The 18,778-nt window shown below is 48.1% G+C and overlaps 1 protein-coding gene across 1 annotated transcript in view; it reads right to left on the reverse strand.

Moving 5' to 3' along the window:
- Positions 1-18,778, reverse strand: part of CYTH3 (cytohesin 3) — a 51,254-nt gene that overhangs the window by 9,181 nt on the left and 23,295 nt on the right. The window contains exons 2-5 of the mRNA XM_029949514.1: positions 14,661-14,743; positions 12,680-12,744; positions 12,010-12,076; positions 3,760-3,878 (exon numbers count right to left, since the gene is read on the reverse strand). Of these exons, the coding sequence (XP_029805374.1) occupies positions 3,760-3,878; positions 12,010-12,076; positions 12,680-12,744; positions 14,661-14,743 (334 nt within the window). The remainder of the gene's footprint in view (positions 1-3,759; positions 3,879-12,009; positions 12,077-12,679; positions 12,745-14,660; positions 14,744-18,778) is intronic.

Consider the following 18,778-nt stretch of genomic DNA (forward strand, 5'->3'; position numbering starts at 1 on the left):
ACCAGGTTTGGGGGGGAGGGGGTCCCTTTTTAGCAGCTTCATTCAAACATAATTCACACTCCATACAACCGTCCTATTTCAAGGGTCCCATTCCAGTTTCTAGTGTAACCACATGTCTGTGCAACCATCACCACTTTCCACTTCTGAACACTGCTAATACCCCCCAAAAAAAAAAAACCCATCCCCTTATCCTTGGCCTCTACCAGCCCCAGGCAGGCACTGGTGTGCTCTTTGTCTCTATAAATTCACCCCTTCTGAGTGCTTGATATAAACGGCACAACATGACACGTGGTCTTTGTGACTGGCTTCTTCTACGGTCTTACTGTGCTCGTCCACAGTGGAGTATGTACCAGGACTGCCTGTTCTGTCTGCCCCGGGACACCCTGCTGCGTGGACACACTGCAGCATGTGCGTCTGCCAGCGGAGAGAGATCTGAGTTCATGGACATCTGACCAATTTCCTCTCTTTGTCTATCGAGAATTAGGTGGCTACGAACATTTGTGCCCCAACGTTTATGCAGACATAGGTTTTTATTTCTCTTGGGTCTCGCGGTGACTTCAGTATTCTGAGGAATTGCCAGAGCACTTTTTTCTTTAATTTTTTTTTAACATTTATTTATTTTCAGAGAGAGACACACAGGATGTGAGCAGAGGAGCGTCAGAGAGAGAGGGAGATGCAGAATCAGAAGCAGGGTCCAGGCTCTGAACGGTCAGCACAGAGCCTGACATGGGGCTTGAACCTATGAACCATGAGATCATGACCTGAGCTGAAGTCGGCTGCTTAACCAACTAAGCCACGCAGGCACCCTGCCAGAGCACTTTTTATCCAATTGTCAGCGTATGCCCAATTTTCCCACCTCCTTGGCAGCACTTTTTTTTTTTAATGTTTATTTTTGAGAGAGAGGCAAAGCATGAACAGGGGAGGGGCAGAGAGAGAGGGAGACACAGAATCCTAAAGGTCATTGAAAATGGTTACAGACGCCCCAATGGATGTGAAGTGGCATCTCACTGGCTTTGACCTGCTGCTCCCTGGCAGCTGCCACTGACCATCCCATCGTGGGCTTACTGGCCATTCTCCTTATGTCCTTGGCATGTACTGATTTATGGATCTTCTTTAGAGAAACATCTATTCAGAGACTTTGTTCATTTTATGACTGTCTTTTTACTATCGAGTTGTAACAGTTCTTTATATATTCTAGATAGAAGCCTTTATCAGATTTATACATGATCTATAAAAAAAAATTCCTCCCATTCTGTAGACTGCCTCTTCACATTCTTGATGAGGTCCTATGAAGCACGTGCGTTTCCAAGTCTGAGGATACCCATTTGATCTACATTTTTCTTTTGCTGTTTATGCTTTTGGAGTCACATCTAAGAAACTCCTGCCTGATCCAAAGTCACAAAACTTTACTCCCATGGTTTCCTCTAAGTGTTTTATAGTTTTCCTTCTCACACGTAGGCCTTTGATCCATTTTAATTTTTGTGTATGGTGAATGGTCATTCTGCACGTGGACATCCAGTTGTACCAGGCCATTGGTTGAAAAGATGGAGACTAAGTGGATCAGTTGGTTAAGTACCCGGCTTCAGCTCAGGTCATGATCTTCTGCTTCATGGGTTTGAGCCCCACATCGGGCTTCGTGCTGACAGCTCAGAGCCTGGAGCCTGCTTCAGATTCTGTGTCTCCTTCTCCATCCTTCACCCACTCACATTCTCTCTTTCTCTCAAAAATAAACATTTTTAAAAAAGGCTATTCTTTTCACCACTGAACTACCTTGACACCCTTACCAAAAATCTTTTGGACAGTATATGTGAGGTTTATTTCTAGATTCTCACTTCTATTCCATAACCTACAAGTCTATCTTTATGCCAGTACCACACCATCTTGATTACTGTAGCTTTACTCTGTCTCATAATAAAAAAAATGTGAGTTGTGCAACTTTGTTGTTCTTTTTCAAAATTGTAGCTATTTTGGGTCCCATGAATGTCTACATTAATTTTAGAATGAGTTTGTCAATTTCTACAAAGAAGTTAGCTGGATTTTTATAGGAAATTAGTTACATCTGTATATCAATGTAGGTGGTACTGTCATTTTTGCAAAACTAAGTCTTCTAATCCATGAACATGGGATGTCTGTCTTTCCATATCTCAGGTCATTTCATTTTTTTCAATGTTTCATAGTTCACGGTAAAAATTTTGTATTTTGTTAAGTTTACTAAGTATTATATTCTTTTTAATACTATTACAAAACAGAGCTGTTTTCTTACTATCTTTTCCAAATATGTTCATTGCTACCATTTAGAACTACAATTTAATTTGACATATTGATCATGTGTCCTGTAGCCGCACTGAACTTGTTTGTTACTTCTAATGTTTTTAGTGATTTCTCAAGATTTTCTATACAAATGATGATGTCCTTTGCAAGCAAAGTTTCATTTCTTCCTTTCCAAACTAGATGCTTTTCAATTTCATTTTCTTGCCTTACTAGAACTGCCAGTATCATGTTGAAGAGAAGTGGGGAGAGCAGTCAACCTTATCTTGTTCTTGCTCTAAGGAGAAAGCATGCAGTGAACTTGTGGGCTTCACAGGCACCCAACATCGTGTTGAGGAAGTCCCCTTCCTCTCCTGGTTTGCTGAGTGCTTTTGTCATGAGGCAGTGAATGCTCTCCGGCATCTACTGGGATGATCATGTGGGTTTTGCACTTTATTGTACCGATACGGTCTATTACTTTGACTTTTGTATGCTGCACTAACCTTGCATTCATGGGGCAGTGAATGCATCCATATTGATGAATGTATAGGTATATGGTCATTTTTCTATCTTGCCGGACTTGATCTGCTAATATTTACTTGAGTTTTGCCTCAACGGTTGGTCATAGGAGATACTTGCCTGTAGGGGTTTATTTAATGTTTATTCATTTTTGAGAGAGAGAAACAGAGCACAAGTGAGGGAGGAGCAGAAAGAGAGGGAGACACAGAATCTGAAACATGCTCCAAGCTCTGAGCTGTCAGCACAGAGCAGGATATGAGGCTCGACCCACAAACTGGGAGATCATAACCCGAGCCAAAGTCAGATGCTTAACCCACTGAGCCACCCAGGAGCCCCTGTAGGTTTTTTTTAAACTACGGCCTCACAGAATGAGTTGGGAAACTTTCTGCTTTCCACCTTTGATCAAGTTTCAAAAAGCTAGAAACAGAAAACCACCCTGGTTGAGCAACTGTTGGGCTTTTGTTTAAAAACACTCATTTGGTCCTTGACCAAAGTCTGCAGTGGCATAACCCGGGGCTGTGCTGCCTTCGACTGCTGCCCGCACCTCTACTATGCATGGCAAATGAGCCTGTGAGTGGAGAAGGCCAGGAACACAAATCCGACCCGCTGCTCGCCATTTAAAAAATTAACTAACTTCCCACCTTCATTCATACCCCCATTCGTACATTCATAATGAAGGTAGAAAAACCACCGAGAAATCTGGTGTGTTTCTGGGCAAAACATGAAAAGAAGATGAAGATGCTTTCTGAGGGTCAGACAAGAGGCAGCCCCATCTTCAGTCCTGCTGTGGCTCCCTGAGCGGAGTTCCAGAGAGCACAGCTCCCACGTGGCCCTTGAACGGCCACCCCTCTCCCTGCACAGGGCGGAGGAGAGCACGGCACTGGAGTGAACAAACCGGGACTGGGGAGCAGCACATGCGCACCCAGGTACCTGAGACTGGCCCTGATGTAGCAGGTGGGCCCGGGCTGGACTGCTCCTTCTCCTTCAACTTACCTTTCACCTAGATAGTCCCCGATCACGGTCTTATTTAGGCCTTCTCCTTTATACAGGAACTGGGCCACGTCCTCCGGGGAGCTCTGCAGCAGGTCATTCTCTATTAGAAACTGAATTCCCTGAGGAGGAACATAAGGAAGGAAGCTCTCGTTAGGAGGGTCGCCCAGACTCCTTTGCACAGACAGGAAGACATCCAGAGCGATGGTCTTACGGGCTGGGACACGACAAAAACAAAAGCATGCTCGGATTCTCACTTACACCCCACAGGACACTGTGTCCTGAGAAAAACGAGTTCATTCCTTGCTGGCAACTTAAGAGGCTGAAAGACAAACAGGTTGCTGGACAAGCCATTACAAGGAAGTTATTACAGATTTTAAAGGCAGAGATAATAAATGTGCCATGTGCGCAAGAGGCACGCTTGATGCATGGCCGGCCAACCAACGCCCACCCTAAGCTCCCCTTTCTCCCTGCCTTTCCTCACCAAATAATCACTTCCCCAGCCTCCCTTGTCACTAGAAGTGACCTTGTGACACAGATCTGGTCAGAAAGAAGTCTGTAGGGAGGACAGGGGAAGGCGATGCTTTCTTGATAAAAAGGGGCTCCCAAGCAGACACTGCTCCTTCTTCCTCCTTCCTTCTGTGAAGGCAGATGTGATGGCCGGAACCCTCATGGCCAGTGGACGAGGGCAAAGGCCTGATCCAAGACAGGGCCTGGGTTCTGCCACTTGGGAGCCACACGTCACGCTGCAGCCACCTCAGCTGTGTGAGCAAACAGTGCACCATGCAAGCCACGTTTATAAGATTTTCTGTGAGCTGTGGCTGAACGTGCTCCCTGGTGCCTGGGCCACCGAGCCTAAGCCAGTGAAACTTCCTGCCCCTCGAAGGCCTTAACGGGCACCGGTGACGATTTCTAAGTGGAAGGCTGCAGAGGGGCTGCCTGTCCAAATTAGCTGTGCTCATCTTGAAGAAGTTCTAATACAGCAAAAAATTTACCTCCAACACTGCTTCTGAGCTGAAAGCAAGATCCATGCTGGCAAAGCTCATAAGGGAACTGTTATCTCTTTGCTACAAATTAAGAGGTGGTTTTCCAGCTAAAACTCTCAGTGCCCAGGACCCAGCCTCCCTCACACCACATGGTCCCCACTGAGTGGTCAGCAAAGAGTCAGATGCAGGGCTCGAACCAACGAACACGAGATCATGCATGACCTGAGCCGAAGCCAGATGCTTAACCAGCTGGGCCACCCAGGCACCCGACCCCATGGTCCATCTGAAGTCCTTGTTATTTTTTCAAACACGTGAATGTCTACAGCAGCTTTATTTAGAATTCCCCAAAACTGGGAACAACCCAGCATCCAATCAGTGAGAAGAGAGAAACCTATTCTGGTAGATTCCATGTGATGGGACGCTACACGGCAACGAGAAAGAATGAACACAGGACAAGGACGCAGCTGGCAGGCGTGCTATGGAGTAAACGGACGAGAGAGAAAGGACCTTAATTCCATTTACATCAAGTTCAGAACAGGCAACACTGCTCTGTGGTGACAGAGTAGAACTCGTTCACCAGCAGGAGACACAAAAGACACTCCTAACACCCTACGACTGCATGTGGCTCGGGGTTACATGAGTCCTCTAATTTGTAAGAATTCGTCAAGCTGTACACTCAAACTCTGTGCACCATATGCTGTTCTTCAAAAAAATAAGTTTACCAAAAAATCAGTATGTCTGACTATCTTAAATTAACTCATGTCTATTTCTGGTGGGAGCCAAAGCAAGCACAGACCCCCCCTGGGTATCTCTCCTGAGCAGGAAGACATGCAACGAAGTGTTCCAATCCCAAGCATGCACCTGCCCAATGCGACACCGCTGGTGTTTCACTGCCCCGTGTGCCATATGCACCCGGCACCCAGGGCGAGGCAGGGGCAAGAACATGGTGGATGGGGAGGAGCTCTGGGCAGCAGGGCAGAGGTTCACCTTCTGAACTAACGTCCCTGACAAACAGGTCAGAGGCCACAGCCGCCCTGGCTGCCTCTCTGGACTCCATGTCCCCAGGACTCAAAGACTGGCTGTGAATGCAACTGGTAGATCCTGCTGCCCCAAAATTGCAAGGCACAGGGGGTGAGGGCATCCAGAGGAGCCCAAGGTCCCAGCACCAACAGGTGCTCCCTGGGGTATGCCTGGCTGGCACCTGGAGTGACGTCCCTGGCCTGGTGCTTCGTGACCACTTTGGCTGGGGCAGTAGTCCCACGGTTCTGAGACCACAAGCTGCAGGCTATTGTGCAGCCAGTCCCCCGCGGCCACCTCCCTTCTGCTGGTGTCCCTCCAGCCACATGACCCTGGGGGGCCGTGGCTCAGAGGGTCTTGTAACTATCCAGCCCTGCACTCTCTTCAGCCTCCCTGTGGCCCCCCTGAGTCCATAAGCTCAGCAATTTCCGAGTCAGAAGGCCCCGGGGATGCCATCAGCCTACGAGATGGGCCTTCGGAGAAGCGCTGCCTGGCGACACCTGACCTGCTCCACGACCCCAGCGCGGGGAAGCTCCTCGGGGAGGCTGCGCATCAGCACTGGGATCGGAGACAGCCAAGTGAGCCCAGAACAAGGGAATCCTGTCCCGCTCCAAGGTTACAGAAGGCAGCCAGAGGTGCAGCTCCCTTTGCAAGAGGCATTGGGAAACCCGGAGCCGATCGGGGTGGGCCCAGGCCAGCGATTGGGAGAGAAAATGGAGCCAAAGGCTCGAGTCAGAGAGCAGTTATGCAGGAGAAACAGGAGGCAGAGACGGAGGAGGAAGACACAAGCCATCCTAGTACAAGGAGGGGAAGGCGTCACCATCCATGTGACATGGAGGCAGAGACTACCATGATGGGTCCACAAGCTGGGGGACCACCAATGACCCCTGGCAGCCGCCACGGGCTGGGAGGGAGGCACGAAGCAGACCTACTGTCAGAGCATCTGGAAGGAACCAACCCACCCCCCGCCCCCCAACCACACACTTCTGGCCTCTGGGACTGTGAGACACTCTATTGTTTTAAGCCACTGAGTTGGTGGTCATTTATTCCAGCAGCCCCAGGAACCGAATACAGTAGGTCAATACTAAAATAAAGTAAATGTTCCAGGACTATTAGACAATATGAACGTTTAAAATACTATTTGGAAAATCAAACAGTGGAATCTACTGGGGGGGGCACTATTCAACCCATCACCCCTACCACACCTCTTATTTCCTCATTTTCAACCTTGGCGCTATCTGCTCTGAGGATATGTCTCAATCAGAACCCCCCTGGACTTTACTGTTGTGTTTTTAACTTAATATGAAGGTGCTGGGGCATCTGGGTGGCTTAGTCGGTTGAGTGTCCAACTTCGGCTCAGGTCACAATCTCACGCTCTATGAGTTCGAGCCCCGCGTCAGGCTCTGTGCTGACAGCTCGGAGCCTGGAGCCTGCTTCAGATTCTGTGTCTCCCTCTCTCTCTGCCTCTCCCCTGCTCACACTCTTGTCTCTCTCTCTCTCTCAAAAATAAACAAACATCAAAAAAATTTTAAAAAAAATATGAAGGTGCCTTTTAAGAGGTAGCTGAGCTAAATCACATTTATGGTGATGATGGATTTGAAACAAATCATTCCTGAGCCTTCACTTAGGCTGTGTATTCATGACGTCTTTTCAGTCTTCTGTCGAATTAAATTTTCTTTATTCAATTTTTCCGAGTAATTTAGAAATCCTATCTTATCCCTATTTTTGGTGGTTACTCTTAAAATTTTACTTTAAACTCACATTCAGCGGCGCACATCTAGAAAACCCTGGCCAATGGTTACTTCCCTCCTTCCCTTCTCCCTTGCTACTTATACACAATTGACCCTTGAACAATGCAGGCATTAGGGGCTCCAACACCCTACATAATCAAAATTTGCATATAACTTAAAAAATTTTTTTAAACATTTATTTGCGACAGAGAGACATAGCATGAACTAGGGAGGTGCAGAGAGAGACACAGAGAATCTGAAGCAGGTTCCAGGCTCTGAGCTGTCAGCACAGAGCCCTATGCAGGGCTTGAACCCAGGAAATGTAAGATTATCACCTCAATTGAAGTCAGACGCTTAACCGACTGAGCCACCCAGACACTCCTGCATATAACTTTTAAATTACAAAAATTTTTAATGTTTATTTTTTGAGAGAGCAAGAGATAGCAAGAGAATGAGAGAATGCACGTGGGGGAGGAGCAGAGAGAGAGGGAGACAGAGAACCTGGAGTAGGCTCCACACTGTCCATGCAAAGGCCAACACAGGACTCAAATCCATAAACCGTGAGATCATGAAATCCGATGCTCAACCGACTGAACCAACCAGGTGCCCCATAACTTTGGACTCCCCAAAAACCTAACTACCAATAGCCTACTGTTGACCAGAAGCCTTACCCATAACACAAAATAAGCAACTAACACATTTTATAGCTTATATGCATTAGGTATCACAATGTTACAGTATTAAACAACATTCTTACCATGTAAGTTGGAGAAAAGAAAATGTTACTAAAAAAATTCATGGAGAGAAAGTACAACTACAGAGCAGGACTGTTCTTACTGGAAAAAAATCCAGGTGTAAACAGACCCTTGAACTCAAACCCGAGCTGTTCAAGGTGAGCTGTACGGAGATAATCTGGTGCTGTAATTTGAAAATATTCTTTCAACAGTCCATGTCTCACTCAGACTTCACTGAACGTCTTGGCTTCTTTGTATCTCTCCCGTCTGGTCCTGCAGTTGCTTTTGGATCCCTGGCCTGTTCACAGATGCACCTGCTCCCGGAAGGTCTTCACGGTTACTTCTGGGAGTCCTTGTGCATCTGAAGTGTCCTCATGCGTCTCCTCACAGGTGACAGTCTTGATGCCCAGACTCTTCCCTGCTGTCTTTGACCCAGTCTTGCTGGGGATTTCTGGGTCTTCTAAACCCGGCCTTTTGTCCCTTGAGTGTCCCGCCTCTTCCCTGCTGTCTTTGACCCAGTCTTGCTGGGGATTTCTGGGTCTTCTAAACCCGGCCTTTTGTCCCTTGAGTGTCAGGGGTTTTCTCTTAATCCACAAGTTTTCTGGCATTTTACTTAATATTTCTATGTATAAGTTTCTTAAAGATTTATCCTCCTCGGCCTTCAGCGAGCCCTTTGAATTTGAGGATTTTTGTCTTAATCTAGTTCAGAAATATTCCAGAGTTTCTTTGAAATGCATCCTCCACTCTGGCCTCTGTTCTCTCCTCCTGGGACTTCCCTTGGACGAAAGCAAAAGCAGGGCTCCCCGCCCTGCCTCCCGCATCCTGCGCATCTGCGCGGAGCTCCGGAGAGACCGTGAGGCACCACAGCCCGCCCTGCCCACGTCCCCATCCCCGCTCCGGGCCGAGGTTTCTGCAGTCAGCTCCCGTCATGATCTCACAGTTCAGGGGTTTGAGCCCCGTGTCAGGCTTTTCGGGGACAGTGTTGATCTTTCCCAAACCCTATTTTTGCACTGAGGATGAGCAACACCCTGTCGTCTCTGATGCAGTTTGTGATACACAAAACCACCCCACTCTTAGCACCTCCCGGTGCTGGTTCGTCAGTGGAGTGCCCGGTCGCTCTCAAGAGGTCAGGCAGCTCATATGTGTGGGGATTCCTGGTCAGGCACTCGCCTTCGTACAAAAGGTTCTCTGGCAGCCAAACCGAACGCCACTTGTTTCCAGAGCAGGCGACACGGCCAGGTGGGGGCTCAGAGGCTGGTCTGGGGGATAGGTGAGGCTCCCCGGCAGTGCGGCCAGCCGAGAAGAGATGCCTGCCCTCGCACTGGGGGCACACGGCCTGCCTGGTGCAAACGCAGCCAGGGCGCACAGCCTGGTCGTCCCCTCTACAGTCCCACGCCCCACGCCTGCCACCCCAGGAGCCCAAGCCCTGACACGCTCTCCCTCCCCAGGGCAGATTTTCCCAAGTGTGCTTTAGACTACTGTTCATCTTTTGTCTTTCTGGGTTCCCTCAATTTCTAATCCACTGGGGGAACTCATGCTTGTCATAGATTTATGCTATATTTTTAAAGGCATTTCCAAGAATCTGAGAATAAAAGAGAGGCTGGAGAATGTCTCCAGCTTCCTTGACTGAATCAACTTTTCCTCTTACTCATTTACACTCCTTCTGGGCATCTGATGTCCTGCATAGACAGCGGTCCCTTGCTCAAAATGTTACCAGTCTGTGACTTAAAGTATTTCCTATGAGCCTGAAAGCCTTCACTTTGGTGAGAGCCTGTCTCACACCCCCACATAGTCTCACTGAGGCATGTGAGATCCGCCGGGGCTGTTATGGACCGAATGTCTGTCTGTCCTCCAAATTCCAATCCTGAGGCCCTAACCCCCACAGTGATGGGGTCAGGAAGTGGGGCCTTTGAAGGCAGAGTTAGGTGAGGTCATTCGGGCAGGGCTCTGATCTGTCGGTGTCCTTGTAAGAAGACGCACCAGGGAGCCCTCTCCTGGTTCTTCTCCGCCAAGTGAGGACGCCGTGAGGAGGCGGCCGCCTGCAAGCCAGAAAGAGAGTCCTCACCAGAGCCCGGCCATGCTGGCATCCGGGTCTGATCTCCAATGTCCAGGCTGTGGAAAAGGAAATGTCTATGGTGTAAGCCTCCCGCCGTGGGATTCTGCCGGCAGCCCCAGCGGACATCAGGGAGCGCTACTGTTGTCTACAAAACCAGCGCATTTGAATTACTTTTCCCAGCGAAAGGTCACGCACAGACTAAACCTGCCACCTGCTTTTACTGAGCAACAGTTACAGCTAAGTTGTTGGACAGAACCTATAACGAATATTTTAAACATCTTTCAGGTGGAAAGGTGTGCACGCAAATGAAGCCTGCTGATCACCTCGCCGCAGCCACGGAGAAGCAGGTGAAGCACCCCTCCCGTGGCCATGGACAGATGCACAGGGCTGACCAGGGCTCTGGGACCGCCAAGCTGGACTCAGGGCTGCCTACAAACCAACCCCACAGTCTGGCAAGAGCTCGGCCAAGTGCGGTGGGTATGGGCCTGAGTCTGAAGTGGATTCCCTGCTCAGAACACTAGGCACATGTGCCTCATTTTCCCCAGCTGTGAAATGGGAATTAAAAATGGAACCTACCCCTTAAGAGTAAGTATGTGAGTTACAGTACTTTGCCGGCACAGCTCCTGACACTGGGGTAAATTCAATCAACGTCAGTTATCCCTTCTTACTGTAAATCTGACTCCTGGCGTACGTAGAATAAGGAGGCAGGCAAGAACCTGGCAGAGAGGACTCTAGAGTGGCAGCACCACTAAAACAAGAAGTGTATCTGGGCGCCTGGGCGGCCAGACAGGTAAGCGTCCAACTCTTGGTTTCAGCTCAGGTCATGATCTCACGATTCCTGAGTTCAAGCCCCTCATCAGGCTCTGTGCTGACAGTGCAGAGGCTACTTGGGCTTCTCACTCTTTCTCAAAATAAAGAAATACACTTAAAAAATAAGTGTGTTTGTGTGTGCCTCGTGGGGAGGACCTGAATTCATCTGTGAATGCACTGGAGTGCCATCATGTGCTATAATGTAGGACACAAGTGATGTGTCTCTTAAGAGATTTCCAGTGTTTATCAAATCTGCTGATTAAGTCAACTCTATAAACTCAACTAACTCCTAAGGGGGAACAAAAAAAGAAAGGCTTCTAACTCCAAACCTCACATCATAACCAAATTCACAAAATCATTCCTACTGACAACTTCGTTTCATCCTCAGAGACAAGTGGCTTTGTGTTGCAGGGTTCATTTTTTTCAGGCATTTTCTTAGAAAATCCAACGTGAGGAAAGACCAGGTATTGGCTTAAATCAGGAGAGTTCCTGGTCTCAGGCAGAGACATCTTCTGTGGCGAATGGAAGGAATGAAGGCCTCTGACCAGACCCATTTAACACCCACCCCGCACCCAACACGCCAGCTGCATTCCTGCCCACACGCTGACCAACCCCCCAGGGCTTCAGGCTCTACGTCAGTGGGAACACCACTCCCCCAGACTGGCCCCAGCGAGGCCCACACACGCAGGCTGCTCCCAGGAGGCCTGTCCTCACCCTGAGCCTCACACACTGAGGTCTTCGGGTCCAGGGAACAGGTCAATGGGCGCTTTTCCTTCCCCCCACTCACCGGGAGACCCTTCATGATAAAAATGTAACATCACTCTATTTTCATGAGGGTATGACCGCCTTTGTCCAGGAGAGAGCCATTAAAATAGATGAATCAATCTCCTGCAGGCCAGAAAACCAGAATGTCTGCTTACCTTTTTGGGATCCATGTTGAATTTCTTCCTCCCCATAGCTATCTGCTTGTTCCTCTGGGTAGTTTTGCTACACATTTGAGACAGTTGAGAAATCGTCAGCTGACGTTTGCATCAAGCACAAAAGGGGGCACAGTCTCCTCTGGCACTTCTGCTACAGAAAACCACCCAGGCTCCCCAAGCCCTCCACCCACCACTCACCCCCGCCCTCCATCCTTCCATCTGCCCTCCCCCCTCCTCCATCACAGAAGCTGCACACAAGGCTGCTGGGCTCTTTTCTACATTTGATTACTTCCTCAGAAAAAGCTAATAATGAGAAACGGTGATCTAAGGAAAGTGTAGTTCCCCGCTGTACAGAAAGGCTGCTTCCTTGTTGGTTCATTCAGAAGGACCTATGCTTCCCAGGGAAGGGAGAGGAAAAAAGCACCCTGACTCCTCCACGGAAGGGAGGAAGGGTTGAGGGGAAGAAAGAAGAGAAACCAACCTCCTCACAAAGGCTGCCCCACTTCAGGATCCCAACCTTGTAGCTGTGGCTGTGGCCCCACCCCCTGCTACATCCTTGGCCCCACCCCAGTGGGTAGCCCCACCCTTGCAGTGGTCACAGCAGCTGGAAACGCAGCTGGAAACAGAGAAACGAGGTTGACAACTGGGCAGTGTGACACCAACTGTTTACCTCTCTTCCACTGAAGTTAGATTGTCAATCTCCGTCATAACTTCAGCAATTTCGTATTTCAGCCTCTACCAAAACAGAAGAAAGAAATTTCAGGACGGGGTCTTTACCTTCCCCTCTCAGACTCAGAGAGATTTTATTTTAGCCTTCCGGGTACAAACTTCCCTGAGGCTTCATCCAGACATCACGGGTCTGGAAACATTAGTATTTTCTATCCATCCAGAGAGAGAGCCTCCAGGAGGGAGCAGCCCAGCTCTGGAGAAAAGACAACTATCCTCCATCCACTCATCAAGGACAAGCTGGGAGAGGTCACCCAGGCAGATCCTAGAGCATCTGTGTGCAAAATCCAGAAGGGACACTGCGGAAGACATCACAGGGGTGGAAAGATACAAGAGCAAGCAGAAGCGGTGAGTCCTCAGCTCACTCCCTGTGGCTCTTACTCCTCCTCTGACCTCCGGGCTGCCTCACGCCTTGGGAAGAAAAGGGAGAAGGTGCAGCTTAAACGTGGGGAGACCAGTATCAGGTCCCCAACCACCAGGCCCAGGGTGATGTCCACCACACTGCCCGACAAGGAGCACCATGGACAGAGCCCAGAAGGCAACAGCAGAAATCACCTGCAGTGCTCGGAGATGCCAAGAACACCAGAGGGGACAGCCTTTGGCAGCCCTCTTGACCACTCTGGGCCTCAGTGTTCTCGACTCAAAAATGAGGTCATTAGGGGTGCCCACGTGGCTCAGTTGGTTAAGTGTCCAACTTTTGATTTTGGCTTAGGTCATGATCTCACAATTCTTGAGTGTGAGTCCCACATCAGGCTTCATGCTGACAGCACAGAGCCTGCTTGGGATTCTCTCTCTCCCTCTCTCTGTCCCTCCCCCCTCTGCTTGCTCTCTTAAAAATAAATAAACTTAAAAACAATTTTTAAATTAAGTCATTAGAGCTATATAAGGCTCCACAAGCACTCCTATTACCAAGGTCCAAATAGGACCGTGAACCTTAAGATGCATTCTTATTCCTCAACCAAAGCACCTATTCTAGGATACAGCGATGTTTTACAGGAAGGAAGGGTGACCTTGCGAGAAAAGGTTCCACAAATTATCCTTCAAATATAAAGACCTTTTTATTTGGAATACTATTCTTTTGCTCACCAAGGAAGGTTAGACTTCAAATGCAGGCTCCTAGAAAGGAGCTGCGGTGTGCCAAGACTCGGTCTTGCAGCCAGGGGCCTGGGAGGCCACATTTGTTTTGGCGCGACAAAGATTAGGGGGCGTCTCAAGGAAGAGCCGCGTGCCTGATTAACTTCCCTAAGGAAGTCACCAGTGGACGCAGCTCTGGTGTCCCGAATCATTTTTTTCTTTAATGTTTTATTTATTTTTGATACAGAGAGAGACAGAGCATGAGAGGGGGAGGGGCAGAGAGGGAAGGAGACAGAGAACCGGAAGCAGGCTCCAGGCTCTGAGCTAGCTGTCAGCACAGAGCCCGACGCGGGGCTTGAACCCACGAACGTGAGATCTGACCTAAGCGGAAGTCGGAGGCTTAACCGACTGAGCCACCCAGGCGCCCCCCGAATCATTTCTGCCACGGTCCCTGCTCTAGCATGTGCTCCAAGCGCACAAACGTGCCAGGTAGAGCGCTTGCCCGCATCTTGTCGCCTTGCTCCCACCAGCTAGTGGGCACTTGGGTGCCAGCCAGACCTTGATGCATGTTTACTCATTCATTCAAAGGACACCCGCATGCCAAAAACATGATAGCATGTTCTAGAAGCCGGGGACGCTGGCAAACGAAATAGGGGCTTATTCAATTTGAAAGAGTGATGCAATTGTCAACTGCTATTGTTGACAAGTGCCCTGCAGGGCTCTGGAGTCACGAGTCGCTTACTGCTGACTCCAGTTCCATGGGGCCTGGATTTGCACCCCGGAGTCTGCACTGCTCAGAACACACCACCTCTGCTTGACCGACTTGGGTAACTTTTTTTTTTTTTTTTTACCTCAATGTCATCAATAAGTTCCTTTTTTCTTCGACGAATGTCTAAAAGTTCTTCTCTCTCTTCTAGTGAGAGGTCTTCAGGCACTAGAAAAAAAAAACCCACCAAATTAAACAATTACACTAGCACCACTCTGCAACACATGGCGGCAATACCCGGCCCGGCTGAGGACGGGCTGTGAGTGGGCAGGCTGGGCATCTCTCCCCCAGAGAACCCCAGCACACTGACCGCATGGGAGACAAGGCAGCAGTGTTTGGAACAGAAAACCCACCTGAATGTCCACTAGTAATGAATAAATGGTGGTATGTTTATAAAAAAGAATGCCACACAATAATAAAACATGGCTGAACTCAGTCTACAGCGCAGATGCGCCTGAGGCGGGGGTGCTGACGAGGCTCGAGTCTGTTGAGGCTGGGGAGTCCAGCACAGGCTTGGTAAGCTGCACGGGCGGAGGTCGGCCAGCACACAGGCAATTAAATTTTTTAAAATAATTTGGCAGAGAGTTGGTCATAAGAATATCATCCTATTAATAATTAACCGCCCCCATTCCTGCTATGCCTATATTCTCTTCTCTTTAATTCTGTGGCAAGTGGTGTTTCGTCAAGCTTTTCAAACACATTTTGATTTTTAATACTCCCCTATTGTGCATTTAATTCCTATTTCTTTGATTTGTTTAAAGAAACAAAAGGTTCAGAATCGAGAGAGCATATAGAGCTTCTACAAACAAATTAAGGGAATACAGTCATGGCGCAGAGGAGGACACGCTGACAGATGCGGCGGAAGACTGGAGCCAGAATGGTACCCCGGATGGGGTGCCAGGGGTGCAGGCGCTAAGCATCCGACTCTTGACTTTTGCTCAGGTCATGATCTCACTGTTCTTGAGTTCAAGCCCCCTGGGGGAGCTCTGTGCTGACAGCACAGAGCCTGCTTGAGATGCTCTCTCTTGCTCACTCTCGTTCTCAAAGTAAAACACACTTTAAAAAAAAAAAAAAAAAAAAGGATCCCCAGACAGAAACTTAGTTTAGTTTAAAACAGAGCTAACATTGCAGCTTAAAAAGGCAGGGCAGATGCACTGATAACTGACATGTGCTCTATGTGATCCGTCAGTCACCCCTGCATACAAAATGAAGCTGAATCCCTATTTATCATCATACTTATCTTCAACCAACTCCAGGCAGAACAAAGGCTTAAATGTGAAAGACAGCACCACAGTTTTTACAATAGGGGAGTGAATGTTTACAGTTTCAGTGCAGGAAAGGATTTGTTTTTTATTTTTTAAATGTTTATTTATTTATTTATTTATTTTTTGAGAGAGTGAGTGAGCCACCGGAGGGGAGAGAGACACACACACAGAATCGGAAGCAGGCTCCAGGCTCTGAGCTGTCAACACATAGCCCAATGGGGGCTTGAACCCATGAACTGTGAGATCATGACCTGAGCTGAAGTCAACTGCTTAACCGACTGAGACACCAGACACCCTGGAAAGGAATGAAAGGAATTTTGTTGTTGTTGTTGTTTATTTTTGAGAGAGAGAGAGAGACCAAGCATGAGTGAGGATGGGGCAAAGAGACAGGGAGATACAGAATTGGAAGCCAGCTCCAGGCTCTGAGCTGTCAGCACAGAGCCTGACGCGGGGCTCAAACCCACAAACCTGATCTGAGCCAGCTTAACCAACTGAGCCACTCAGGTGCCCAGAGAGTAGGAAAAGATTTCTTAAACAAGACAGGTAAAAATGTAAATTATGCAAACAAAAATATTAATAAATTCACCATTAAAATTAAGAAGATTTGTTCCCCAAAATTCCACACCATAAAGTGCTAAGCCTAAAACTGTCAAAGAGTTAGTATCCAGAATACAGTACTTGTACAAAGAAGGGGATACATATCAAACCAATACTGAGAAAATGGGCAAAAGACTTGAACAGGCACCAAATTGAAAAGGAACAGATCACTGGGCATGTGAAGAGATGTCGACTCTTTTAACCACTGGGGAAATGCAAATTCAAATCTCAGGGAGGGACCTCTACTAACATGGTATGAAACTTCACTGAAACTAAAGTGAGGCAATTTCTTAAAACTCAAAAACCCATGAGGACAAAGTTAATGGGGAAAAAGAACATGTGTTCAAAGCTAGAAGACAGACTGGACCAGCAGTGACTGGCTTACCCACTGTGAGGAAGGATCTTCAGCCAATAGGCAGGCGGGGCGAGGCGTGACCTAACTGACACCCAGGAGCTTGGGGACTGGCTGCAGCCTGTCCATCAGTCAGTGGCGGATGGGCGGGCTGAGAAGGGGGAGTTCACCAGGAGCACTGGATGGGGCTGTGTGAGCGCCATGAGGTCCCTTCATCTTCTTCAGCTCCACAAAACACTGTGTTGGACTGGGGACCCGAGGGACCCAACACACATGAAGGGACCTACACCAAAGACACAGGATGCAAGCAATACTGACACCTACCTCCCCCGCCACGGAGATGGGTGGACAAGGCCTCCTGACACACGCAGATACTGCAGTACCCTTTAGCCCTGTGCTCTCCAGAGGGAGGTAAGCCTCTAACATGCAAAACAGACACCAAGAAAGACAAAAAAGAGTGGTGACACCTTGGGGAGCAAGAAACGCTGCGGGAAGGCAGCAGATGAGCTCCCTCCCCCCACCACGTGCCTGCAGATCCACATAACTGATAAACCAGAAAACCTTGAAAACACAGCATGTCAAACTCCCTGACAGGGCAGTGTGGGGGATGGGGTAGGGGGTGGGTAGAAAGGAAGAGGGAGGGAGGGAGGGAGGGAGGGAGAGAGAAAAGGAAAGAGAAGAAAGAAGCCTGCTCCGAGTGCAAACCAGCATGGCCACTCTGGAAAACCATGCAGTGCTGTAGGTTCATGTCAAAGATGTGCCCATGTGAGGGGCCAGCAACTTCACTCCTAGGAATGCGCACTAGATAAATCCCCGAGCACTGCAGATAAGGCCAAAGAAACACACTTTGTACAAGAAGACGAAGAGAAGAAAAACAGGCTAAAGGCCATCCAGAGTTGGGCTGGGTAAACACGCTGTATATTTAGGTTAGAGAATCTCAAACCACAGTTAAAAAAAAAAAATCAATTAAAAACAAGCACAAAGAGATCATCTCAAGAAAATATGGAGATAAATACTTTCTACAAATTTCAAAATCAAAACAAATTACACACTTTTTAGGTATTCAAATATATATGTAGTGAAATGATAAAGACAATCATTTGAATAATAAATATGGAATTCAGAGTAACATCTTCTTAGGAGAAAGGGACACACGAGATCCTTTGAAAGTAGTTTTTATGCTTCATCCACAGTAATGCTCTTCTGCCAACGGATATTCTTCTTGGTATCAAATAAAAATTTAATTTTTAAATCTTTAATGAAAACATTTTTTTCCAAAGCTAGGCAGAACTCAGGGCGCCTGGGTGGCTCAATCGGTTAAGTGTCTGACTTCAGCTCAGGTCATGATCTCACGGTTCGGGGGTTCGAGCCCCGGGTTAGGCTCTGTGCTGACAGCTTGGAGCCTGGGGCCTGTCTTTGGATTCTGTGTCTCCCTCTCTCTCTGACCCTCCCCTGCTTACACTGTGTGTCTCTATCAAAACTAAAAGCAAAAAATTAAAAAAAAATTTTTTGAATGAAATAAAAAAGCTAGGCAAAACTCTTGGCCCTTGAGCATCCAGACTACTTCTTCCACAAATGAGTTACAACTGGAAGAGGAAGATCTTTTTTATATATGACTACACCAAGTGTACTTCCGCTCAGAAAACTCAAGGCCGTTTATAATTAAAACAGTTGAAGGCAAAGAATGAAAAACACGGGCCAGATCCCCTGCCTAAGTAAGCCAAAGAGATCGCTTATTTTCAATTTTCTTCTGCTGAGTTTTCCAGAGAGGAAAACAAGACTCTGAGGGCATCCGGTGGCTCAGCTGGTTGAGTGTGTGACTCTTGATTCTGGCTCGAGTCATGATCCCAGGGTCGTGGAATCCAACCCCTCGTGGGGCCCCACGCTGAGTGTGGAGCCTGCTTGAGATTCTCTCTCACTCACACAGTCTCCACCTTCCCCCGCGCATACTCTGGTGCTCAATCCCTCTTAAAAAAAAAAAAAAAAAAA

Source organism: Suricata suricatta, chromosome 8 (assembly GCF_006229205.1).
Source record: "Suricata suricatta isolate VVHF042 chromosome 8, meerkat_22Aug2017_6uvM2_HiC, whole genome shotgun sequence".
NCBI lineage: Eukaryota > Metazoa > Chordata > Mammalia > Carnivora > Herpestidae > Suricata > Suricata suricatta.